General features: G+C 42.4%; 1 protein-coding gene across 10 annotated transcripts in view; it reads left to right on the forward strand.

Moving 5' to 3' along the window:
• The first annotated feature begins 6,766 nt into the window (after positions 1-6,766).
• The window catches only part of CLYBL (citramalyl-CoA lyase), a 190,095-nt gene continuing 169,596 nt past the window's right edge, over positions 6,767-27,265 (forward strand). For 9 of the 10 annotated variants that reach the window (XR_010079688.1, XR_010079689.1, XM_063392355.1 and 6 more), the window contains exon 1: positions 6,825-6,895. Coding sequence is in view for 8 of the 10 variants with exons in the window: in XM_063392355.1 (XP_063248425.1) it covers positions 6,843-6,895 (53 nt within the window). In the remaining 2 variants the exon portion in view is untranslated. Of the gene's footprint in view, positions 6,896-27,265 lie in introns of all 10 variants that reach the window. The other variant, XM_063392357.1, reaches the window with a different exon arrangement.

Below are 27,265 nucleotides of genomic sequence, written 5' to 3' on the forward strand. Positions count from 1 at the left end.
ATAGAATACTTTTTAACTGAGGAGAGCTAAGCTGTACAAACCTTTAGTTTAGAATTAGATAGAAATTGAACATTCCTTAAATGTTGCTGCATGGAGACCTGTGCAGGTAAATCAAGCTTGCCAGCTTTTTTCTACGTATTTTCTCCTCCAGTTTCCCAAAGCTGATTCCCCAGTTCTTTGGCCACAAGTGCTCTTTAGGAGATGCACTGAAAGGCTGCCATAGGTCCTTCTTTTCTTTCATTTTGACTCTAGGATACGCAGGTTCCAAGTTCCTGCTGCACGACCCTGGGCAGGAGCATCCATGGCCTACAAGTGCCACAGTCATCCCTGCTTGCAAGTCACGCTTGCTGCCAAAGGGACGCCTTGCGCTGGCTCCGTTTGCTCTGTCCCTCTGCTTGGGGTTTCATAACCTTCTTACAAACCACAGCATCACATGCCCAGGGGCTATGCAGATGTAGGAAGTGGACCTGAAAACTAACAGAGAGGATCAGCTGGTGGATAGTCCGTGGAAGAGAAATCTCCAGCACAGGCACACTCACAGGAGCTTAATCTGCTTGATATGAAAGTGTCTGAACCTCCATTCCAGAAATACCGAGACTCTTCTGTAAAGTACAATAGGAACTTGGACTAGCAGCAATAGGACTAAAAAATAAAAACAAAAACCACAGCTAAAACTGTGGATTAGAAACTTTTTTTTAATATGACTTGCAGTATAACTGAAATTCAGTATAAACATATTCTGTCTTGGGCCAAAAAAATGGCTCTGTTCTACTTACCTTGTAAATATCATGATTTCTATGTACAATTGTTTTCTTTACATGTTGGCACCTCACAATTTAAATTTTATTTTGCCTCCTAGTTTGCTTGAAAGTGAGTGTCAGGTAGACTTCTGCTCTCCTTTACACAGAGTTTTAGAGACAGCAGTCCAAGCACGCACACAAACAAACAAACCCGAGGGTCTCTGCCTATTAGACACACCCATTTCCCTCCCCCTTCAGCCAGTAAACAGCTTCTGGCTGCAGATTTCATCCTTTATGGAAGAGATTTTTAAGATGCTGGCTGACCTGTCCAGCACCCTGGTAATCCTCAAATCATCTGCTCGCCATGCTCGCGTGGAAATGTCCCTGAAAAGGCTTGTTGACAACCTTCTGCTGCATTAAAGACAAGTCTGTAAAACTGCCATGGTCTTACTCAGTTCAACTTCACCACACAGTTGAATAAAACTTCTCCTTCTGACAATTTCACCAAGACAGTTGACAGAAGATTGTATGGAAAAAATACTTTTGCTTTCCAGTTCACTTTGATTTAGATTAGATTGACACTGATCTGTATATAAATGAGTTTGTGAATTGATTTAAATTTTTTTTTTAAATTTACGAGTTATTTTTTTGGAAGTCTGAATGTCGATTCCACACATTCTCATACAATACATTTTAAACATCTAAATACCATCTTTTATATTTGTATGAAGGTAAAATATTGTAATTAGATTTATGTCAGTTATTCAGTTTTTATTGTTTTCATATACAGTGATTATTTCTCAGGTTGTAACAAGAGCTCGTATGGCAAAAAAGTCAGTAATTTAGTGATAAAAACTGTCATATTAAAAGCACCTATGAATTCTTCAATCAAATTTTGTATTGAGTAATAAATACCAATCTCAGCTAAACTGTTTTGTTACACATACAGCATGCTCTGATCCCAAGCAATTCCTTAATCCACTATTTTAATAATAGTCTATGGATTAAGGGATCTATACTGTATACTGACACTACGTATTGAGTTCAGGTTCTATAGATGAACATTTCCGTGATCTATTTTAATGGCACACAAACCATCATAGCATTATGGTGTCAACAAGCCTGCAGATTATCTCCTGGCTTTCAAAGCATCCTGCAGGAAAGCGAGTTTAAGGAATCTCCAGGAAGGTAAGAACACTATCAAATTGATAGGGAGAGAGGACTTGGAAATATAAGTGATCCTATAATTACCAACAAGCATACATAATCAACTGTAAGACACACAAAATGTTTCGAGTTTTGAAATCTGTCAAAATAGCAATGTTAAGAAGGACAGTCTGCTTTCTTGGCCCGCTCCTTCTCTACATGTGCATCATAATTTTCTTCTAGCATCTTCATTTCCTCTCACAATTTGCCAGTATTTCATGCAGGAAACCCATCATGGTACACTTTACTCTTTTTTAAATTAACTTGCTCCAAATAGCCCTCCAAATAGTGGTTTGTTATACTCCTGCTTCTGAACTACAGCGTTGCCACTTAAACCCGTCGCTTTAAGTCAAACCACTGTGCCTGCAGCAGAGGTTCTCCAGCACCGTGCAAAGGAGAGGAGTGTCCCCACCACCCACTTCACCTGGCAACGTCACCATGTGTTTAAGGTGATTTTCCCCAAGCTCTGCCTGTAGTCAGGGAAAGGACTCACTCCTGCTGGAGTGGTTGTTGTTGTTGCCAGCTCTTCAGAAATCCAATGCAGAAACCATACCTCTTTTTTAATAGATCACCTGCTCCCACCTGGAGAACTGGCAAGCACGTCTCTCCCAAGCCTCTTACAAATTCTTGTTTTCCAGTTGTTTCTCCTGTTTCCACATCCCCCCTTCCTTCTAACCTTTCCCAGCCAGTGTTTAGAGCACACGGAGTGTGTTCTGATTCCCAGCATGAAAATATTTTGACTTTTCTGAATTCCAGTGATTCCATGGAACCACTTTTCAATAATGTCCTCCCAAAATTGCATAGTACATAACAGCATCTGAATTGTATTGCAATGAATTCACTGTAATGTCCTCCTGATGTCTGGAAACAGGAATTCTTCATATCTCTTATCAAGCATTTTTTTCAATTTATGGCTGGACCTATTCTCATGGTTTATACTCCCTGTAGCTTCACCTCAGCTACTAGCCCTTTGTTTTTTCCAGATGTTTCTGCCTTTTTTGACTTTTTTTTCCTATCTCTTGATGATGCTTAGCAGTATCCTCAGCTTACTGGGGAAGGGAAGAGTTTGATTTCAAAGGTGAAGAACCAGACTTGGACAAGCAACCTCTAGAGAACATCCCAGGTAAGCAGGGGTTATTTACCCTTCCTGAGATCTGGAGAGGATCCAAGACCATAAAGCTGTAGTTTTCCCTTGGTTCAATAGGATGATGGTAGCAGGGGCTCTCTGCCCTTCCCAATTTGAGGAAGCAGCTGCCTGAGTGGTGCTTTTGAGGTAGTTGAGAAAGGGAATCTTTGGGCCCTACAAGACCACAGAGAAAGCTTTTCTTGACAAAATGATCCTGTCTCAATATACCAGGGTTATTCAATCAATTTTCACCAAAATCCACCTTCCTTCATGCTAAATGCTCCAGAGATGTACTCCACATGGGTTTATGGTGGGTTAAAACACTATGCACTGCTGGGATACGACACGCACTGCATTGACATAATTGACACTGCAAATTGAACATAATGGTGCAATGAGTAGACACTGGATAATTAATTTTCATCATGAGAATGCTGGCTTATTTCTAGCTGTAGAATAACACAGTTTTGGGGGAGGTTCTCAAACTTTTTTGTTGCAAGAAAGCACATTCCTCGTTTGGCTCTCATCCTATGGGAGGACACGTGCAATGTGAGGGAGTGCTGTGAGCTGTCTGGTGGCAGAGGAGGCACCACAGGAGAAAGCTCCCTGGCTGATCAGTGGTCTCCAAGCCAGGAGGCAGCAAACACTTGGGCAGGTAGGAGTTCAGGTCCCAAGGAGCATGTTCACCACAGGAGCACTGTAACACTGCTGGCCAGCAAAAATGAGTGCCTGTCGGAAAGAGGCACAGGAGCCTCAGCGAGATTGGTGCCGACAGTTGTTTGTTTCCCATTCTTGCACAGTGAGCTGAGGACATCCTTTTGTGTTCACACACACACAGAGGAAGGCACAACATGTCTTGGCTGTTATGATGCTCATTTCTCTCTTGAAAATCAAAGTAAATGAGTATCAAGAGGACACTGACATGAAATAGCTTCAGGCAGCAACACAGCTCTTTTTTTCTACTAATATTCCTATAAAAATTATTTCTTTTTATCAGCATGGTTTATTAATAGTTCCCCAGTACTGCAGTAGTACACTGCTATTTGGTTTGCTCTTTTGCAGCAACCTTATTCTTTCAACATCTCAGAAGATACTAGACCAAGATTACAAAAAAGGTGTTTGAAAAAAATACTGTATGTGAAATGTACACAGTATTTGGTGTGATGCTTTATTGAAATAAGAAGAACTGGTAGGTAGGTATTTTTTTAGATTTATTTTCCTAATCCATTATAGTTGCTAAATGATTTTCACCAGCATAGTCCATGAGTCATTTGACCTTCAAAATTTATTTTCTATCTGAGAAACTGCAGGATCCCTCTCTCTGATTAATTTGTGTGCAGTTATCTCATATTGAGCTGAAACATTTGTGCAGATGAGATTTTGCAAGGAGACACAAAACCCAACAGCACCCACAGAATTATTATGATTCTGAAATCCAGCCACAGATGAGCTCAGCAATACTTTTCGGAACATATTCTTCATGTACACACAGCTCCAGGGTTCTTAGCCCCAACCATACTGCTGCTATAGGACTCACATCCTCAAAAGTACCTCGTACCTAACTCTTGAGGATGCCAGTGAGAGTCAGGCTCATAAATATCTTCTGAGCATCCTAGAAAATGTTACATTGGCTTAATCCAATTAAATGAATCTTAGCACCTTTAAAAGGCTTTCCATTTTTAAAGGACAAGACAAATGAACAGCATTTTTACCAGAATACAGATGGGAAAAGATGGTAATGAGATTTAATTAGTTTTCTCTCTGTTGCCATTATAATTTACAAGTCAAAGGGATGCATCAGGCCAGGATACTCCAGGCTTTCCAGCACTGGTTGATGCAAAACCTATGCTCAGCTACTAATGCTGAAGAAAGGTTATTTGGACTTCTGACAAAACCTGAAAGCTGCTCATGTCAGCACAGCGTCCTGCCTCCCTCTGATGTTGTGATACTTAATGCTGTTGCTGCACAGAAGATTCCTCTTGTCTCTGCTGACCAGTGACAGGACCCGAGGGAAAGGCATGAGGTTGTGTCAGGGGAGGTTTAGGTTGGATATTAGGAAAAGGTTTTTCACCCAGAGGATGTTTGGTCACCGGCACAGGCTCCCCAGGGAAGCGGTCACAGAACCAGGCTGATAGTTCAAGAAGACTTTGGACAATGCACTCAGGCAGATGGTGTGAATCTTGGGGATTGTGCAGTGCCAGGAGTTGGATTTTGATGATCCTTTTGATGATCCTTTGAACTCATATATTCTATGGTTAGAATAATTCTTATGGTTCTATGATGCACATTTCAGGGGTTCAGGCTGGTCTGGCCGTACCCCTCCTGCTCACATCCTCTCCAGGCTGCTCCTGCTCTGCTCTGCTCTCCTCTCTATGGGGAGCCATAAAGAAACAACAGCCAAGAAGGTCTATCAGGTGCCACACATCTCTTATTTTCCCCCCTCTGCAGGTCATCCTCATCAGTGAAGTGGGGAAGGAGAGCATTTTGTACACCTGGGAGTCTTGGAGATGGAAGGGGAAAAGACAAGAGAGGTGCCAGGAAGGAAATCTGTCCCTACAGAAGTAAGAGAAGGGCAGGAGACAAGTCCAAGGTTCTCCTCCACCACCTTATGCAGTATCATCCTTCATGAGGAAGTTCCCCAAGGAGGTAAAACTGCTAGGAGAACGCAAAGGGAAGGAGGCATCAGTGGCAGGAGGGAGAAGGAACAGTCTCTGCCACACACAGTTCACTGGAGCTGTGCTGAGAAGGGTTAACGCTGTCATGCTGCTGGTGATAACGAAATGTTTGTTATCGCAGTGTGTCAGATTCAAGTGGTATCACCCATGACTGGCACGTAAGATTACATAGGGGAGGGAAGCTGAACACAGGTCACGTTCACGGTTCAGCACAGCTCTGCAAAACAGCGTATTTTATCTTTGCTAGGAGGGGAAAGTCATGCTTTGCTGACACCACTTCCCCAGCAAAGTGATGCTAAGCCAGACTGGAAAATTTCTGCTCTCTGACAAAGAAAAGTCTTGTGTGTCAGGAAAAGAACAATGTTATATGGCAAAACTCAATGATCCTAGGAAATAAAAAAGCCCTTCCATGAAGACTTGCGATGAACCTACATGAATGTGAACCTGGGTTTTCCAAGGAATGGGGCACTGGTTTGGGTTGTTTCATTATCCATCTCCTGTTTTTATAAAAGCTGTTGCAATCGAGCTTCCTGAGGATCTCTCTCGCATGGCCAGGGCAACATGTTCAGCAGTTGTGGGAGGACAAGAATGGGAGATAATAAGGCAGGCGGCATGATTCAACCTTGTGTCCTTTGGAAACAAAGCTGAAATACCCACGATATTGGAGGAGCTTGTTTGCAGAGCTTAGTGGCTCTGGCACATTCCAGCGTCATGGCAAAGAAGTGAAGTCTAAGTTTGGACTGATGGAAAATAGAATCAGAATCCCTATTTCCTTTTCTGGACCCTCTTCTTCTCAAGTTTTTCTTTCCTACCCCATCCATTGCTACTTCCTATGTTATCTTTGGTCTTGTCTCTTTATCCTCTACACGAACGGGCTACTCCCACTCACGGCAGGCACTTGCACACTGAGAGGAGCGGAACTGGAGCACTCCAGCCTCAACAGACTCCGGAGCCTGTGGAGCCCTGGAGCAGCGGGAGTGCGGAAGCGATCCACAACCCCGCCCCCGCCGTGACGTCACAGCCGAGTAGCGACGTGGGCGTGCCGCTGGCGCCTGGCGCAGCCAATGGGAGCGCGGGGCGTGTGGCGGCGGCGCGATGGCGGCGGGGCTGTGCTGGCGGGCCGGGCTGCGCGCGGGGAGGCGGAGACTGTGAGTGACGGGCCGCGCGCGGGGCGGGGCGGGCGCGGGACCCCCGGCGCTGCCTGCCCCTCAGTCCATCCTCCCGCTGGAGCCGCGCCGGGGTCTCCCCGCCCGCCTCGTAGTGCGGGGGGCGGCCGGGCCCGGGGCCGCGGGGCTGGCGAACGGGCAATGTGGGAATGGGAGTCGACTTCGTGCTCCAGTGGACGGTGTCCCTGCGCACGGCAGGGGAGCTGGAATGAGATGGTCTTTCAGGTCTCTTCCGACTCAAAACCATTCCGTGATTCCTCCAGTTACAGAACATTGCCCTTGCCCCGTTGTCCGCTTTGGTGCAGCTCCTACCTGGAGAGTGACCTTGGGTCTTTCCCGTTGGTGCGCCCAGCTTTGCCCCGAGTGGACTCCTCAGGACCACCGTGCCCCATTCCCGCAGGGGGAACCGGGGCCAAGGCGGGCTGGATCCACACCGTCGGCTTTCCCGTTGTTTTAAGAGCATCCTGTGTCCCCTGCTCCTTCGCTGGCCCAGCATAAGTGGTCATGTGGGCAGAAGCGGCGCTGTCAGACGCCCCCTCAGCATCCCTTATCCTGGGCCTTGCGAGCCCCGTGTGAGTCCGGGGGTGTGGAGTCCCCGCGCTGCTGTGGTGGCAGTGCCTGGATGAGGAAAGGTTTTGTAGGCAATGTATGTCCACTTGTCAAGGGCCCGAAGTCACCAGGTGGGTGAATAGCTGTCACCCACAGGTGGGTGAATAGCTGTCAGGAATAGCACGGATTTCAGGCGGGATGCTAGGAGAAGCTCTGCTTTAAACAGGATCGCCAGACAGGTCAGTGTGCAGGATCGGGCTCCGAGTGACAAGTGCCGTGGAAGACAAAGGCTCCGTTGCACCTTCCTGCTGGAGATGTGTGTGTGTTTGGCTTTCTGCCTGCAGGTGTGTGCCTGCGTGTTCCCGGTGGGCAGAGAGTGACTTCTGCCAGAGGGAGTGATTGATGGGTCTGTGCTCATTTAAGGCAGGTTTTCAACAGCACTGCCAGAAGGAGAACGCATTTTTTTTTTAGTATTGATATTAGGAAGGCAATCAAGTGTTAAGTCATTTTAATATCAATATTTAAAGCTTTAAATTCTCGCGTTCTCTGCTGAGACCATGATTCTGTAAATATTTTATAGCTGAGTGACAAAAGCCTATGTGGTCTGTAAAACTGTAATGTAGATGTTACTGTGAACATGCAATATTGATGCTGGTGTTCTTGGGGAACCTCAGGGACAGCTGGAGTGCTTTGTGCTGTGCCAGAGGCACAGTGAAGAGCCCAGTAAGTCCATGGCAGTCATTCCTGCCCAGAGTAACTGTCCTCCATAGCACCCAGGGTCATTTTTCCAGCCTACCTCCTTCAGCGCACTTTTACAGCCAGTTTCTGGAGAAGATGCATGCATGAACATGCCTTTTTTTTGTTTTTTTGCCCCCTTGTTTTTACCCCCTTTCCCCCATATTAGTGCAAGATCCTAAATGCTATGCCTTGCTATTTCTGATCATGAAGAACTGAATATTCATACTGTGAGGGGAAGAGGAGTGTACACAGTGTGAGGGCAGTCGGGTGATGACGTTTATGTGTGCACAGCATCTGTTGAGGGCTGGGAGAGGAGGCTGCTGGCATTCCTGTGGTGAGGCTGCTCTCTTCCAGCTGTGGCTCAGAAGGGGCTTCCTTGGCTGGTGCTGCCATGGCTTGGGACATGGCTGCCAGGCATCACAACACCCTTGCATGACTCCCAGATGTGATGGCCTCCTTGGTGGTGGGATTTGCCTGCTCTTTGTCATCTGTGCTGCTGTGGAGCCCAAGAGGCCAATGGGCAGGTAGGGATCACAGAATTTTGGGCACCCAAGCAGTCAGAGGCCAAAGCAGGATGAGGCATGAGGAGTCCTTGCTCACCTGTGAGCTAGGCAGCCATGGGGCTCTGTGCACTTGGGAGAGAAAATACAGGGTAACTTCAGGTGTCAACAGTCAATGAACATGTTGATTTGATTTAATCAGCAGCTTCCTGGTCTTTCTCAGGAATTGGCAGGTGCCACTGGCTGCAGACTGTGGTTCTTGTGTCCCACAGAGCTCTCTGCCATGCTCTTGGGTTGGGACCCTAATTACAGCAGGTACCTCCGATGTGGCGTGGCTGCGTTTCCAGCTGCTGCCGTCCTCTCTTCCTGTGCATGCTGCTGCCCCTGTGAAGCTGGAGGGAAGCAGTGTTACCTGGAAAAGGTGGACCAAGCATTTGTGTCATTATCAGGCAGGTACCCAGAGCCAGCTTGTCTTATTTACCATGTTCCAGAGCCTACTGGGCTCTCCCTGCCTGTGAAAGATTTTTGTATTGGAAAAAGTTAAAAACTCTTTACCCAGCTGTTTTTTCGTAACAAAGGCAGTTGTTTTTTCTGTTGTTCTCCCGTTGCTTGGTGATCATGCTGTAAGAGAAGAGCATTGCATAAGTAAGCAAGGTTAACTGTTTGCCCCCAGTGAGCCAAGCTCACTGCCTCACCCATGTACAAGAGAGTTTTATTACATGTATTCATTTACCTGGCATATTCCTGGCAGATCCATACCCACATGCCTGTACTGAATCAGTCAAAGGCAGCATCCACATCTCAGAATGTGGAATGCTGCAGAGTATGGAATATACAGGGTGGGCACGTAGAGCCTGTCATGCCAAAGGTTGTGCCAGACACTGGCATGCCTGCAAGGAGCAAAGGAACCTGATGAGTACTAACCCCTTGTCAGATCTTCTTCAGAGACTGTGCCTATCTCATTTAAAATTTCTAGCACTGGGAGTTTCTTCTCTCATCACCAATTGCCATCTTCCCTCCCAGGAATCCACCACTCCTGTGTCTTGCGTTTCAGGTTCCAAGTCTGTGTCCGCTTAGTAAATTAGTGAAGATGTTGTTTTTCATATATTGGACACTGGAGGGTGCTAACGCAATGGGAGCTGAAATTGTTCTAGCAAATTAGAGGGTTCCTCTTTGTTAGTTGTGAAATAGTTTTATTCTTTGTTGCAGCGTTTAAATGGAAAAACATGAACTGTGGTCTTTACCAGTAGCTGATCCTGTTCAGCGTGTGTAGAGCTGTGACCAAGAATATCAATAAAGTGTTATGTCTGTGAGGGATTTCTTTCCTTAACCCCTATAAAAAAATTACTCATTTTATGTTCTACACATTTTTAAGTGTGTCTTTTGAGAGTATGGCCTCAGGGTGAAAATTATTTGAAAGCGTGACTTTCTAGTGATACAAACACTTTATCTGGCAGAATTGCTGAGCCGTATGTGCAGAGTCTGCTTTTCCACAAGGTCACTTTGGTTCACCTAAACTAATATTGTTGTGTTGCTAGTGAGGTGAGAACCTGACAGTAGCACACATTGGGGAGGGAGGGGACACCCTGAGCAGCACTAATCAAGCCCCTAGCACTGTGATCCTGTCTCTGGGGGAAGACCTGATGGAGCCCCAATCTACCTTGCAACCAACATCACTGGGCTGTGTACGAGGGCGTGTGTAGGATGGGGCCTTCCATCAGTCATCACTGCTAGGCCAGGTGAATCATGTTATAGAACTGGGCCTTAGCTCTGATGTTTCAAATTCACTCAGACATTTTTATCAGGTTAAAGTTACACTGAGGGCTCTTACAGTGAAGGAGTTATTACCTGTTCACCTGCTCCGGCTCCCTGCTCAACCAGGTGTCTGCGCTCCTTTGCTGTTGGCAGAAAGATCCGGGGCCGATATAAGGTCCCTGTTGTGCACTCTGGCAACTCCACAGTTGGCATTAAGGACTGTGAAACTACTGCCCGAGCCAGTTTTCATCCTGGCAACAGCAGAGGTATGATGACAGATAATTAATGCTAATGAGAAGCGGGGTGCAAAGCTGAGCGTGTCCAGCTAATCACCACTGGCAACTCAACTGGTCTGCTTGTGCTGTTCTGGACAGTGCTGTGTGGTCCTGTACCTGCCTTTGCAAACTCATTACCCAAATGAAAGTCAGCATTTGTAAAATGTGTGAGCAAACAGAACTTGGTACAAATACATCTTCCTTAGAAACCTTCTTGTTTGATATGCATGGCAAATGAGTTTCTCCTCGGTCTCATTCCTTTTGCAAATAACTTGGGCTGTCCTCTCTTCAAAAATGTTGTTATCTTACTGTATTATATCAGTCAGGTTTTATTCTCTCCCAGGTGTTGAGGTTTGCTTACATATGGCTTGTTCAATTTTTATTTCTTTTAAAAATATGCAGGTTTTTTTTCTGAATTCCTCCTTGAATTGAAAATGTGTATGAGCACTGGAGAAAGATCCTGTGATAAGGAAACCAGAATCTCCTGTTCTGATACCAGTGGGGGCCTGCTGTTCATCTTGCAACCAGAAGCATAGACAATTTCACAGCAGAGTTGCCTGGATGTTTATCAGAAGCAACAGAAACATATCTAGTTAAAAACTTTCACTTCTTTTGCCAAGAGTTGTAGTATCTTACCAGAATAGGGTTATAAGGGGATGTGAGCAGAAAAGCTTTTTAAAATCATTGTAATAAGTAGTGGTACTGAAGACGCTCTGCTTAAGAGTAGTCTAAGCACACAAATGAAGTCTAAGCAGACAAAAAGAGATCTAGTTGACAGTATTTGTCTGGTTTATCAGCTTTTGAGAGAAGACTGCTTCTTCCATCGCACCTCCATGCTTACGAGCAGAGAGCTGGGGTATGCATCCTGGCATCATTTCCAGAAACAGTGTGCTAGCTGTGGTGCCAAAAGGATTTTGCATTTTATGTAGCTGGTGTCCTAACTTAGAGTGGGAGATCTTTCTTCAGGAGAGAAGGTTAATGGACCGTCCACCAAACCTGTGTGTGCTGAGTTTAAACACTGCCAACTGTGGGATGGCATCTTGAGGTCCAATGCCACCCCTGCTCGGTGGCCCTGCATGGGAAAGGAGGTTGTGTGTTCCCCTGGTGGATGCTCAGTGCCTCCCATCAGTGCTGAGGTTTCAGACACTTCTGCAGCATTTCTTGGCTACTCATAAAGGCTGGGTGAGTGGGGTCTCTGGAATTTTCATACCTGTTGGGGAGATTGGGCTGCTGTACTTGAAGTCTCTTGTCTTAAGAGCCATTCTGGTAGGTAGAAGCCCCTTGATGCTAAGAGCTTTGTAGAATTTCTGCTGATGAGCTTCCGTGTATCTCCTCCTGTCCTCTGTATCTCCCACACCCCATGTATCTCCTCCTATCCTCCTGTCCTTTGCACATCATGTGAGCTTCTGGTGGTGGTTTCTCCTGGACCCCTTTCTCGCACCTCCCTGAGTTCTGAACCTCCTTGTTTGGAAAAGGGAAATACTCAATTTGCCCTTATTTTGTCAGCTGGGCTGTGCATGGAGGTGTTTCTCCAGCCACTGCCCTTTTATGCACTTCCCTCTTCTGCCCCACAAGGCTGAGGAGCACAGCAGGTCTGCAGAATTTTGACTGCAAGTGGGTCTGGAGGTCAGCTTGTGGTTACTTAGCCCTGGGATTTGAACAAGGCTCCTTCATATATTTTCCCTTATTTTCTGGTCAGACCTATATTTACTTCTCAGGTCTCCCTGTGCCCTTTAAATCTCCTGGCATCAATGGTGTAAATAGGATTTGCCTGTCCCTGTGAAATGGGCATCTCTGTGGCTGCTTGCCCTGCCTTTCTAGCTCTTTGTGGGACAGGGCTGTCCAGTTGTCATTGACTGCATGGCCAAACCCACCTTCTTCCCTGCCTTTTTAATTAAAAATGGTTGGCATCAGGGGCTCTGCAGCAATGAAAGGGGAACGATGAAACTTTGAAGAATTTGGGGCATAAAGTTGATCTCTAAATTTTAATGTACTCATTGCACTTAAACAGTTGATACATTTTATTATTGAGCATTCAGGTGACCTAATTTCCCTTAGTACTGTACATTTAGCTTTATACATCTGCACCTAATTTGTAAAGAAGGACTTAATGAGAAACTTCAAACAGTTTAAATGTCAATTACAAAGAAAGCGAGGTTTTAAAGTTCCAGTAATCTGTCCATATTGGTCATCGAAACATGATCCCAGGTGGACGTTAATTCAAGACAGATGGCATTCCAAAGGCACAATTACAAAGAGCTTATATATTTTCAACACTAACAAGCTGTCACGCTATGTTGTAGCTACACTTCCAGTACTGTATAAGCACAATTGCTGCTTTATCTGCTGTGGACTCGGTAATAAAGGGGTTTGATTCCCCACTCTTGATATTGTCAGTGGGATTCTTGCAGGGGTGAACTGGAGAGCGGGGTTAGTTAGTGTGAATATCTTTCATCCGCTCAGCCTATTGCGTTGGGCAGCTGTGGTTTTTTCCATGGTTTTTGTTAAGTTGGTGAAATGCTCTTCAAGGAAAGGAGGGGAAATATTGAATATGAGCATAACAAGACTAGCTCATCATAGCTATATTTCGATTTCCTGGCAACATTAATTAACTTCAGCCTTATCAGCTGCTAGGCAATAGCTATGATGATTTGTTAAAACCCCCAACATCCTGGATGTTTTCAGTTAAAAAGTAATCTGAAAGCCTTTGGAGTAATGCACATATTGCTTGGAAGACTGAAGTCCAAGGGATTAAAAGTCGCTTGACTTGCAGTGGTGTAAATGGGCAGCAGCTTGGCAGCAGCCAGGCAGGAGTGCTTCACCCTGGGAGGAAGGCAGTTGCAATTATTTTCAGATTTCTGAAAATATTCCTAGGCCCAAAGGCAGAGGTGGAGGAGCAAGGTCAAGGACGAAGCAAGGTCAAAGTAGGGTTTCCATTAGACTGAAGCATCAACATGTGGAGTGGTTGATCTAGTAGCAGATGCCCCTGGCCATGGCAGAGGGTTGGACTAGGCGACTTTTAAAGGTCCCTTCCAACTTCCAGTTCTGTGTGGTAGATGGCAAGGTTTCTTGTAGAAGGACAATGGTTGGTATCCAGTTAGTAGTTGAGGTGGGCAGTGATCTGTGTAACTGAATGATGAAAGTTAATTTGGCATAATTTCCACTGACTTTTTGTTTGTTTCTTGAAACCAGGTCACTAAAAATTTGCAAGACTTGCATGTCTATGACTAGACGGTGTTTTAATAGGCTTTAAAAATTCTGTGCTGTTAGCAGCAAGATTAATAATGCTCCTCAGGAAGGTTTTTAAGCTCCTATGGGCACGTGTGTCCTCTAAGAGGTGCTGAGAATTAAGAGCTTATATTTCTGCTTGTTTATCTACCTTTCATTGGTAAGTGGTAAAGAAAGCAGAAAGGCTAAGATGTTCATCCTTGGAAGGCAGGAATTAAATGGTAAGCTTACACTTTTTATTTTTTTTTTCATTAATGAATGTTATTTTTTTTTAAAGCATCTTACCTGGCTTCCATTTTTAAAGGGATCATAGGTGCTATTTGAAATAGCAAGTGAATTGAACTCTTGAGCCACACTTGAAACAAAATACCAATTTTACCTGCAGTTTTACTAGGTTTCCTGGTTTATGCAGTGGCATTTGAATGGCCTCTAGTAATTGTTTTTAGCAGGAAAAAATTCTAACAAAAATGAAAAACACAACTCAAAGCTCATTAGCACTGTGTTTGGCATGCCATGAATCGTTAAATCTTTATATAAATGCAGAAGTAATTTGTAACAAACAAAATACTTTCCTCTTTTTGGAAAGACTTTCTTTTGACTTTTTGTTCATACTGCTAAGTGCGGTCTGTTTTCCAAACACTGGATATTATTACCAGAATAAGGGCAGAACGAATTAATGTTTTAATTAAATATTATCTATAGTCCTTGAGTGTTAGATATACTTAGTTGTGATAAGTGAGAAGTATTATGTGCATAAAAAGGGGTAATAAATACTTAGACAGAGTCTTTTTAACCTCATTGTGTGTTGTTCTCAAGTGGTTTCCCCTTGGATTTTCCCAGTGCTTATCAGGGGAACATACTGAAGTCTTTTTATTTAGATCAGGCTTCACTTTGAGAGTAACTAATTGTTCAAGTCCAAGTGGGAAACTTTCTTGCACCTGGAAAATTAGGAAAGCAAAAGATGTCCACATCCTTTCCCTGGTGGTTCTTCACCTGTGAATTTGAACTGCAGTGGTAGTAAAAGTTTTGTGGACCTCATTTTATGTGAGATCATTAAGCGACAGGAGAATTCAGGACTAGCTGCCCTTCATAATTCGGGACACTGAAAGGTGCCATTTATAAGCTCAAAGTGCCTGCAGGAAGGCAAAACAGGCTTGTAAAACCCATGCTCCAAACCCTGAAAGGGAACCAGTTTGTACTGCTGCTTGCAGCCTTGGAGTGTCGGAATTGCAAAGGTGGTGGGTTTTGTTTAAAAACATGGGAAAACACCTGCCTTTAATATTTCATGTAATAACTTGAGTTTTCACACTTCTTGTGTTGATAACTCTTTTTTCCCAAAACATCCTAGGCAATGATCCCAGTAAAAACCTTAACAGTTGAACTGCCCAGCTGTTGGACTTACTGTCTTCCCTGTTACAGCCCACTGTTTTGCTGAGCTGTTAATTTGGCTATAAAATAAGTCTGTCCTTATTTTTTAATAATATTTTGCAACTGGTGACCTTTGCCCATGATACGGGCCAGGCATTTTGTAGGGAGAGCTCCTGCCTCATTGCTTGAGAAGGAATAGCAGCATGTACAACATTTCAAAGGGGGTGATATGGCAATATGCCCTTGTTACAACTCTGAAGAGGCAATGCAATCTGCAAAATTCACAATATGCTGCGGCTTTATGGACTTAGAAAGCCTGAAAGGCCGCCCAAGGAAACACTGAGCCCAGTGTGTTTTTCGTCAGAGCGGGTACTGCTTTCCTTACCTGCTCTCCTGTTAATGCTCAAATAAGAGCTGGAGCTGTTGTTTTAAAGTTTATGACCAAAATGTAGCAATTGCTGCCTGGAACGAGCCATCCTTATCCGTAATCTTAAATGGCTGGAGCTGAACTCTTCTGGTCAGGCCAGAATAAGCCAACTGTTCATGCCACATTAAAGTCCTGTGACTGAAATTACCTGGGTACCCATTTGCACAATCAGAGCCCAAATGCCAGTGGAGACAAGAGCTGACTGCACATCAAGTCTGCCTGCAGTGTCTTTGCTTTGTTAATCTGGATTAGTTCCACACCTGCCTGTTTATGCATGCCTATTCCAGCAGCACCTGGCTGTGCAGTGTGGTGTCCAGCCTCTGATCCTTCCTCACATGGATCACATGGGAGCCAGTGGAATGGCTATGCTTTGGAAGCACATCAGTATTATTCTATTTTCTGTCGCTGCTTTTGTTGCCTGGATTGACGTGCTCAGGGCCCCAGACACTGCACTGAGCTCATTGTGACCCCAGGCCTTTGCAGAGCCGACTGCAGGCTCAAACCTTTATATCCACTATTAAAAGGCAGTTATGTGACTGTTTATGTTAGAGCCAGGTGCTCTGCTGCCTGTGGATGTACTGTTACTTGACAAAATTTAGTATTTTTAAATTTATGGTGCAAATGTGATGAATATACTTACCTGAGGACCTTACTCTGCGTAAATGGCTTGGCTGCCTTCAGCCACCGCTCAGATTTCTGTGGGGGATGCGAGTCAGGTTTTTCTGGCTCTCTGTAGGGATGTGTCAATGACAGCATTCCTGTTATTTCTCTATTTCCTTTGTGAAGGACATAAGGTTTCTAGATGGCATGTTGTTAATATATATTTTTAATGGCATTTTTTGAGAATTTATTGTTCAAGTCCTCTAACTTGTAGTACATTTCTAAGTTCTGTGGGTTCCTTTATTTAGGCTTTATATATGAATGCATGTTTTGTGGGCTTATTGCCTTAACCATTCACTTTTCTTGTTAAATCTCTAGTGATACTAAAGCACTGAAGGTGCTTTGGGTTGGGCCAGCACCAAACAGTGACCAAACAGGCGTAGTGGAAGTATAAAATCTGTTTTCTTACTGCCTGCTTTTTTTGAGAAGTTGATTAATGTGAAAACCATTAACAGTTGGGGTTTTTTTACTTTCCTGTTAAACTAAGCTACTGAGGAAATCTTCCTACTGCTACATGCTGCAATATGTCAGAAACACCGTTATGTTATGGTTGCATCATTATCTAAAGGAAAAATTGAGTGTGGGTTTGAAGTCGACAAGTGATGAAAGTAGCCCTGAGGTTGTCAATTAGAAAGCTAAGGCCTGGAACTGATAAGTTAATGGCCAGTCCCCTTCACACCCCCTGGCTTTGCTGCCTGCTCCCACCTCACCCTGCAGCAGCTTTACTGCTTGGAACAGAAATAAAAGGCTCCCATTGCTTTGTGTCCCAAAATTTATCTCACTGATCCTATTCACTTAAAGTCTTGGCTGATTGTGTTCTTAGTATGGACAGATAGATAAATGAAGAGAAATGAGATGTAGCAGGTAGAAAATACAAACTCAAAATCATCCCTCTTCTTTTTTTATTTTTAAATTAGTTTGTTTATTTTTGTTTAAATGTTGAACTGTTAACATGGATTTTTCAGACCATCCTCCTCTGGTACACACAGCAAATTTAGCAGTAGTGCATAATTTTAACTTCTACCGTATGTTTGTTTGCAGGTTTTAAAACCTGAAACTTAATGGCAGCCAGTTGGAACCCATGTGTGCCTGCTAAAGTGTGTTGCATGAGGGCAACTTGTGTGGTTTTTTGTGAAGGGAAATAGTGGTTACCAAAGTTTATGATATAATGTAATATAATACAAAGTGTTTCTATTTTGCTTGGGCAGGAGGGAACTAATGTGTTGCCATTTCTCCTGGGGAACACATGGGCTTAGATAAATAGATAAATCAGGTTAAACAACAAACAGGGCTTACTCAAATTTTAACGATTCTTGATGTGCTGTGTGGTGAGAACAACAGTAACTTTAGGAAAGAGTAGTATTCGAGGTAGATATAATTAATTCAAACAGGCATTGTGCAAAACAAAAAATGTAATTCGTCTTCAGTTTTTGAAATTTCATGTACAGTGTAAGTTTTTAAGGCTTGTAAAAGTTTGCAGTTGGGCACCCCCTCTGCAGCCTGAGGTTTTTCTGTTATTGGCACTGCTTCAGTGGCAATGGAGAGCCAAGATTTTTTCCACATAGCCCTCTCTCAACCTAGAGCAGATAAGTAGTAATCATGAGTTTGAGAAGGCAGTTTCATTTGTAAGGACATTCAAGTTTTTGACCTTTCTGGTAGTTTCACTGTAACCAGCGAACATCTTTTGAATAATAAAAAAAATTGTAGTTGCTACTTACGTGCTGCAATCCAATGAAATGGTGCTCGGAGCAGGACTGCTGCTCTGAAGTCCATCTCTCCTCCAGCCGGATTCCAAACCATGGAATAAATCTTTTTCTATCTTAGTTCACAGGAAAAGAGACATGGCATTGTATTAAACAACTTGGCGTGGGGCGGTGTTTTCTCCTGATGTGGCAGCTCTGCCCGAGACCCACGGGGCTGAGCTTTTCAGTACTTCCCCACAGAAGCAGTGCAGAAGAGATAGTACATGATTTTCCAAAGGCACATATTCCTTCTGTGCCCTACTTTAACTTACTCCTTGAGAGACATGTTTCACAGTACCCATAAATAATGAAAATATGCAATGACATTTTTAATTAGAGGCTTTGTTTTCTTACACATTGTGACGCTGGTGTTTCTAGAGCTACAGGGTAACCTCTTGTGGTGGCCTGCTGCAAGAGAGGTTATCTCAAGATAAAGAGCACTGTATCTAGTCTAGTCTGGCTGGTTCAGGTATCACATCTACCAGAAAGCACAATTCTGCAGTTTCTTTCTGAGATGGTCCTTCCCTTGGATTGCAGTTTTGTCTTTGCAGGAATCTTCTCTAGCTCTTTTTGAATGAAGTTCTGAAAGTTAATGGTGTTGGGTAAGAAAAGCTCCTATCTTTCTGCGTTTTTCTTCTCTTACCCTCTTTCATACAATTTTACTCACCCGTCAGCCCAGCACGGCTGTTGTGCAAGGTACATCCACATGCTATAAGGAAGCCCGTCAGCCAAATTTTGGTGGAGCCAGTAACTGCTCTACAAAAGGCAGACTGATGCCAGAAATCATCCATGTGTCTCTGAATTGGACTCTGCTCCTCTGGGATTTTTTTCCCCTTTGCTTTTGTTTTTGCTATTGGTTAAGTGTGTTTTCTCACCCACGACACTCCTTCAGCTTGATAGTCCCTCTCTTGCCATGTGTTTCTTTACTTTTGTCATGCTTTAAGCACATCCATGTCTTTCAGTGTGGATGGTTTGATATGTGTGCTGTTTGCTCACCAGTTTACACCAGTTGTTTCCACAGCACATGAAGCACAGCATGCTGAACAGTGCCATCTTAGGGTAAAGGCTGTGGTGCCCTACAGAGAGGGTACAGGTTGAACTTGTCTTTGTCCCCCTTTCTCTGCCTAAGGAGAAAGAGACTCATTTTAGGAGGAAAAGTTTCTTTTTTGTCTGCAATGCTGGATCCACATAAACTCTTTGACTTTCTAGAAGTTTGGCTCCACTGGATCCCTTCTGTCTCAAGATAGGGAAGCCTGACATCAGAACTTTTGATGCTATAAACTTTCTAAGGCCAAAAATCAAAGAGGCTCCTTTCCACCCGCATACTTTACCTTCTCTGCCAAACAGAACCTGAGCAGTGCTTCCTTCCCTTTTGAGTGCTCTCAAGCCCCATTTCACATTCATCTGGCCAGGTAAATGGAGGAAAGAAATGAAAATGACTTACCAAAAAGTGGTGTGGCATTTCCTAATATTTCTTTTCATTCCAGTAGAGAATGTTAAAATAGGGAAAATCTTGCCTAGATTCAGTAATTTGGAATGAACAGAACCATTTCTTATACACAACAAATCTAAAAAGAAAAGAAAAAAAGGAAAGGAAAGCACAGCGACACAGTGCTTGCACAAGGACACATTCAGCGTGTGAAAGTTGACTTGACATTTCCAGATTTGTAATTTCTAAGACAAAATTGAAGTGCACCGTGGTCTTTATGCAGTCATGATGGATTTCCTTTGACTATATCTGAAATGATACAGAGCTCAGTTAAGTCAACCTTATCTTTAATGTCAGTATCATCATCTAAGACACATGCAATTGGCAGCACGTCTTCCCACAGAAACTCAGCACTGGTGTTCCTGAACAATATAAACCAGAAAATTAATGTGCTCTCAAAGGGCTGCATTTCTTTGGGCAATTTTGCTTTAGGTATTTTTAATCAGCTTAGTTGACCGCTTTTGCCTGGTATGTTAACCTGAAAACATGACCAACAAATGGCAGAATCTAAGAAACAAAAATACAGACATGATAGTTTTGGTTTGTTATTGTAATCTATGACTATATAAAATGACACTGATTATGCCATGGTAATGGCAAAATTAAAATGTTTTGAACCTAAGCTTAAACTTGCTAGGGCAAACCAGCAACAGTTTGGGCCTTTCTGGTATTGTAGACTGCAAATATATTGGGAGGCCTTGCCTTCAGAGACAGGAATATATACCCCTGCCAGATTGATCTGTTGCAAATGCCTGCGGTGTGGAGAGTGGTGCCTGCAGAAAGTCTTCACTGCACAACCATGAAGGGAATTAGTTTAAGAAAGAAAGACATTGAAAATTTTTAACTCTTTAGACACTGCCAGATTCTTTTTCAGACCACTTTCAGCCTGTTTACAACTGATAAAAATGATGTTTTGGCATCTTTATATAAAATACATGAGATGTAGGTAGGTCGTGCTGTTTTCTGCCATCAGTAATGGTAATACTGGCATATTCTTCCATTAAAGGAAAAAATTCTGGAACTGAATCATAAGCAGAGAGCTGAAGTCAATGAGATGGCAACAACTTTGTGATCAAGAAATAAATAAGAAAAACAGTTTTCAAAATTTATGCTGAGTGTATTTATTCTTAAAAATATGCCTATTAAAATTATAGCAAATCTTAAATTTACTGTAATCTGTTTAAATAAATATCCCCCACCCCCAACCAAAACAGAAACAGTGCTTTCAGGTTGTAGATTGGACCATTCAGCTGATGAAAGTCAAAATCTAAACTCTGGAAACCCAAAGTGTTTGAAGTATTGTGTTGGCTTTTGAGATCAGTAGCCTCCTCTGCAAGTACCAAGAGAATATTTTCTTCAATATATTCAATTAGCTCAGTTAAATGACTAATTTATTCAAACTTGACCAATTGGGAGTTGAAAGAAGCAGAAAAGCTTGTTCTTCTCTACCAATCTCTGAATAAAAGCTAATTATGAGAGGATTAGATTTGCTAATACTACAATATTGGAGGATATTAAGACCAAATAGTAGATTGGTGCTAATTCTAGCTAATACCGAGTTATTTTAATAGATCAATTTTTAAATCTAATCACAATTTTTTTTGTAAGTTTAGGCTCTCTCAGTGCTATGCAAGCAATAAACTGTCTCATTACGTTTTAAATCACATTCCAGTTTTCATCCAAAGAAACATAAATCCTGAGTAAACACAAAGAGATCAACTAGTAAATAAGAATTGTGCCATACATGATTTTCTAATAGAAACAGTAAAATTAATCTGAAAAAATGTATAATGAGGTATAGAAAAGTTTAAATATATATCAGCAGAGCTACTCTGTCCTTCTGGCTAGCAATAAGAAGTGCCAAATTTAGTGTAAAAGCTATATTTAGTTACAAAGCAACATACTTTAGTGGTTACAAACTGAGAATTAACCTTTCTCCAAGAAAATAACTAAAACCTTTACATGGAAAAACACGCTTCAAATTAATTATCTAACTCAAGGTTTCCCATTGGGTAGTTTAGTGTATTTTTAAGAAAAGTGAGTTGAAAGATTTAATCCTTCTGAAAGTCATCAATAACTGAAGTACCTACAAGCGAACACAAACATCAGTGCAAACTTGACATAAGGATTCAGAAATTGAGCCAAGAAAGCGATGTCAAAAATATGTGAGGATACAATTTTTCAGTCCTGTCCATAAACATTTGGTACACGGGACACCCCACAATGAAATTTAATTACCTCTTCTGCTGGTTGGATCACGAGAAAAAACCTTGCTTCAGGCACCAGCAGAATGAGGTGCAGAGCACACGCTGGAGTGTCTCGGTCATCATGCCTTTGCAGCAGAGGACTGCTGAGTCCTGCTGCCTTTGGTCCAGGGTGTCCCAAATGCTGAGACAGAGCCATCATGGTTCCTCTCCATCTACTGGTCATGTTGGGAGCTGTTTCTGTAAATGCCAGTTCATAACCTGTCATCAAATGACTTTGAAAAAACACTGCTTTCAGTTGCTGTTTAAAAATCATTACAAACAGAGTCCCCAGGTGGTGCTGAGTTTCTGAGAGGTAGTCCTTCTCCACAACTCACTTGACAGGGTGCCTGGGTGACTCTTCCTCACCTCTTAGCCAAGATGAATGACTGGAGCAATAGAGACCAGTGCTTGGTGCAGTGCTGCCAGACCAAGAAGCAATCTCAGGGTGTTATAGCACCCCATTTGTGCACCTGCTGCTGTGTGCCTGGGTAGCTTCTTTACGTTTTAAGCTCTCATGAACGTGGGTTCCTCATCTCCAGCGGGTCCAGAAGACAGCTGTGTAACTTAGAAGTAGCACACTAGTAAGTAGAAAAGGAATTTATGACTGGACATTTTGCTGGGTAGAATGGCCTGTTTCCCCCAGCTCCCCATTTTCCCCCAGGTTATTTCCCAAGGTAGCCCTGTATGTGTCCTGAACCTCCAGGAGCCTCCTGCTGATCACTTCTGTTGCTGACAAGCCTGGGAGAGGATTTTTCTTAACTGGCCACCCAGCCTGGTGCTCAGTACTGGAGGCACAGCAATGCAGCAATGATGGGTGTTTAAGGGATGAAAAGCCCAGACGATCATGTTTACATTCCCCAAACTATTAAGATGAACACGCTACGGGTTCATCCCAGCCTCTGTTCTTCTCTGCAGCCTCCCTTACTGGGCTCTGGGATCCACAGCCCTCCTTGGGCATTCACCGTGACAGCCATGAGGCTTTACATCTTTATTGAACTGTAACCGCCAGTGGAAAGGACGCTGAGATAAAGGCTATGTGTTACCTGCCCTGTGTGCCTGCCCAGGCTCCAGATTTATGCTATTTCTTTGCAGCCCCTTTCAAGTGAAAATCCAGATTTTGCCATCCCTCCCTCAAATACATCCACTGTGAAATTTAGCACAGTATTTAGGTTTCTCTGGACCGATTTTCAGGACAACTTGGACCTTGATTTTTTTTCCCCGTGATGTTTCTAAAACTGGCAGAAGAAGAACTTTTTTTTAAGCCTGCATATGCTGCAATGAGTATTTTAAAATAAAGATTTTTTTAATCTGTAAGCATGTTTAATGCTTGTATAAGGTGCCAGATTTTAATTACAGTTGGCATTTATAAGTGTGGTGCTGGCAATGGCAACCATATTGCTGAAAAAAGGCATAAATTTTGACACTGGCAATATGGGAACCCAGCATATGAGACTGTAAACCTCATTGCTTCCTGTTTTAATATGCTGCTTTAATGGAAGGACTTTTAATGGTTAATATTTAACTAGAACATTTAGGGTTTGATATAAAGTTGTTCTAATTCCAAACTATTTAGTAATTTAGGTCCTATCAAAGATCAGCTTAGGTAATAACTTCTATTAAATAGCCTTTAAATAAGCATGCTTAAAGTAGAGAAAATAAGATGCTTCATTACAAGAAATGAGGTTGGCATCTACCAGGTTTTCCATTAAGTTCCAGGTCACAGACAAATAAAGGAAGTATGTTAGAAAAAAAAACCTTTTTAAAAATAATTAGGGAGATGTCTGTTTTGTTCACCAGATGGAAAATCAGTAGTTGTGGGTGGTCTGTGCTGGATGGGGCATCTCACAATTGGCAGAACTATGCCTTTAACTTTTAAAGTCCTGGGACAAAATGTGAAAGTAATTGACTGTTCCGAATGCTCTCTCTCTGGATACCTAGCATGCTTTTAAAACTAAGATTTGGTGAGTTTCTGACTTTTTTTTCCTACAAATGCTCAAGCTGTTGTGTCTAATATTAGGCCAATTTGGTATATTTTGGTAGCTGTTTAATGGGGCTGTTGTCTTTTGTGTTTATGCGTGTGTGTGCCTGGACCTGACTGCAAACAACTGAAATGCCACAGCTTTACACTTAGTTCTCCATTAACACAAGATTTTCATAATATTGTCAGTGTTTGCTGTGTTCAGGATATATATAGCTGTTGGTGAACATTGTTTGTTTCCTTCCTCTAGTTCATTCCATTTTAAGGAATTTAAATCTATCCACTTTCCAACATACTAAAGAAAACAAAGTTGCAATCTCATTTTCACAAACAAGAAGAAAATTCCTGGTTTAAAACAATTCAGGCATTTGCAAAAGTATTAAAAATCCAAAGTATTATTTTTTTTAATGTGAGTAAATAAATCCAAATGTGCATGTGTGGATAGTATGTGTAAGATACGCATATTTAATTACGGTCATTTATGAATATAGTAGAATCTTCTTGGTGCAGTTTGTCATTTTGCTTGCTGTTTCAGAACTCATACTTTATAATTTCAGATTAATTTGAGAAAACAGTATTTTGAATGTGGAAGATGGGTTAGAAAATCCTTGTATTCACATTAAGAATAACAGATTTTATTATCTGCACTGCCATAAGATGTATTCTGTTTAGTGGTGACCTCTCAAAGAATGAGACAGTACCCATTTATATCACAGGAGGCAATTGCTTTATATTTACCTTACTTTACAGACAATTTTTTGGCAGTTATCTATATGAATGGTCACAGGGAATTGTATGTGTGTTATATCTATATTGTAGCTTGTGTTAAACCGATCCCCACATTTATTATGTAGAAGCATTCTTGAAGATAAGTGAGGCACTCAACTTAGTGCCTTCTTTGTAAAATCCCTTTTACTATGCATGACATGTACTCTGTATTTTTTTCCTTGCAGTAAATTATAAAGCTTTTTTCTTTCCATGAATCTCCTTCCAAGAAAACACATACAGCCTAATAACACTCGCCTTGAGGACCGTGCATTGCCTCCACTACAAAGCCGTGTTTTCATTGAAGAGATAATTATAATATGGTTTAATGTTCTTGTCAACCCTGAAACACTGTCCCTAAAGAGTGCTATTCTGGTGGATGTCTTTTTGAAGAGAGCCGAATGTGGCTAAGAGAACATACACATAACCACACACTTTTCTGATAAACCAGGACACATTTTTAATGCAATAAATGCTCTCTAAAAAGAATTATGTTTTCTAAGGTATTAATTCAGAACTGCATCCACCACCAGATTCCACTGCTAAAAATACAGAACATTTTCTTGAATTTATTTATTTTATTTTCTTCTCTCCCCATCCCCATAATATTTATACACTTTAAATCCATATGAGAAAATAAACTCACAATAATAATTAAAATGTTTTTAATGTGCTTTGAGGCACAGACTTCAGATGAGTAAAAATGCCCAAACTGGAACACAAATGGTTCTTCCCAGGCAACAAACATGCTTGGCTGTTAATATGCTGTAATTTTCTGCTTTACTTAGTAAAAACAGCAATTACTTATTTGTTCCATGTCCCCCCCCAGCACAGATGCTCCTCAGTCTGTCCATGTTCGGAGCAGCAGCGGGCTGCGTGCGCGGGGCGCGCGTGCCTGCGCTGAGCGCGGCGCGGGGCAGGTTTGCTCCCTGCCTGCTGCACTGCTGGCACCGGGATTTATTTGCGACGGATGCTGCTTTGCCACCAGCCCAAGACAATGGTATGCTGGAAGCGGCTGGGGCTCGGAAGGCCTGGCTTTGAGCTGTCTCCCCTGCTGAAGGCAAATGTTTCCAGGTGCTTGCCAAGCTGACCTTGTGAAAAGCTGGACAGTCGCACCATTTAAGGCTGAAGTCCAGTTGAAGAAATCTTTAACATAGTTTTCGCTGTCTTGTCTTTTGTGGTGGTCTGGTGGTTGGGAACAGTGTCTGGTGTTGCTAAAAGCAACATAGTCCAAAGCAAAAGGCTTTGAAGGAAATGGAATCACAGGGTGGCTGAAGGCAATGCAAAATTCCCCTTGGCTTCAGGCTGTCTGGGATTTCTTCCTTGGGTTTCAAAGACCAGTAATGGCTGACACACCACAAAAAGTACATATGACCAAAAAAACCCCAGAGAACGACGGACAACACAGTTCCCTCACTCCTCACACTGTTAGTGTAGACAAGAAATCTGTGTGGCTCAGCACAATGCAACCTGCTGCTGAGTCAGGTGCCTGGGATCTTGAATTTAATACCTAATTATTTTTTAAAGCTACTGTAAAATGAAGAATGTGAGAGAATATGTTAATTAATTGAATGGCATTCTAGTAGGTATTTAATTAGCATAATTCTGGAAAGGTAGTACAAAAGAAACACAATCCCTGGCAAAAGTGTATCATTTGAATCTTCATTGCAGTTATCTCATCATAAGCAATCAATTTGCTTGCTCTGAAGCTGATGGGATTTATTGTTTTTCCTTTGAGGAGGAATTACAAAGTAAGGCGTTAAATTAATATTGTAAATAATCTCTCTAGAGAAACTTTTCACTGCAAAAATTTCCTCAACAAGCAAATGTTAAAACGTTTATGGTGCACAGTTTAAAAATATCCTTGAGATTTTTCCCCACAGGTTTATATGTTCAAGGTAGAAAGAATAAGCAAGTGTTTCTAGCAGAATTAATGTTATACCATCACGACAAGTATGTTTTGATTTCCCCACCATTTTTCTTTCTTCTTTTTTTGATGGAAGAAAAAAGTAGCCAAAAATTACGAAACCTTAGTTCATGAATGCAGATGCATTCATTAAGGGGCACAAAAATGAAAAATGCCATTTTCCCATTGCCCCTTCTTTTCATAGTTTTGAATTTGTTACTATACACACTGCCTTTAGAGTTTGTTTCTTTTCACAAGATGTGTTCCCACCTAATCTTTTTTATGCAAATCTGCACTTTTTTGTTAAGGTTTTGGGGTTGTTTGGTTTTGTCTTTTTTCCTAAATCATCCCTTTTCTTTTTTGAACAAAAAACTCATTGCAAGATTAAATATCTTACAAAAACATAGAGGACTTTGCCAGTAGGTAAATATACATTGGTTTGGTAATTGTATTTCCCCTTTCTTTCTTTTTTTTTTTTCAGGCTACGTATTCAATTTATTTTAAATTTTGTTTTGTCTTGTTTTAGCTGTGATGATGTCACATATAAATTCACTGTCACATTAGATGCTACTGCAGTCACAGCTAGGGCTTGGTGATTTCTGTCTGACAGACAAGTATTTTTGTTGCTGTGTATCCTCACAAATTTCCCCCTCTGAGAATGACTGTATGGAGGGATACTTCCCTCCAGCCTGTTTTGTGCAGTCCTGCTCCTGCTGCCTAGAAGCA

This window comes from Prinia subflava, chromosome 3 (assembly GCF_021018805.1).
Source record: "Prinia subflava isolate CZ2003 ecotype Zambia chromosome 3, Cam_Psub_1.2, whole genome shotgun sequence".
NCBI lineage: Eukaryota > Metazoa > Chordata > Aves > Passeriformes > Cisticolidae > Prinia > Prinia subflava.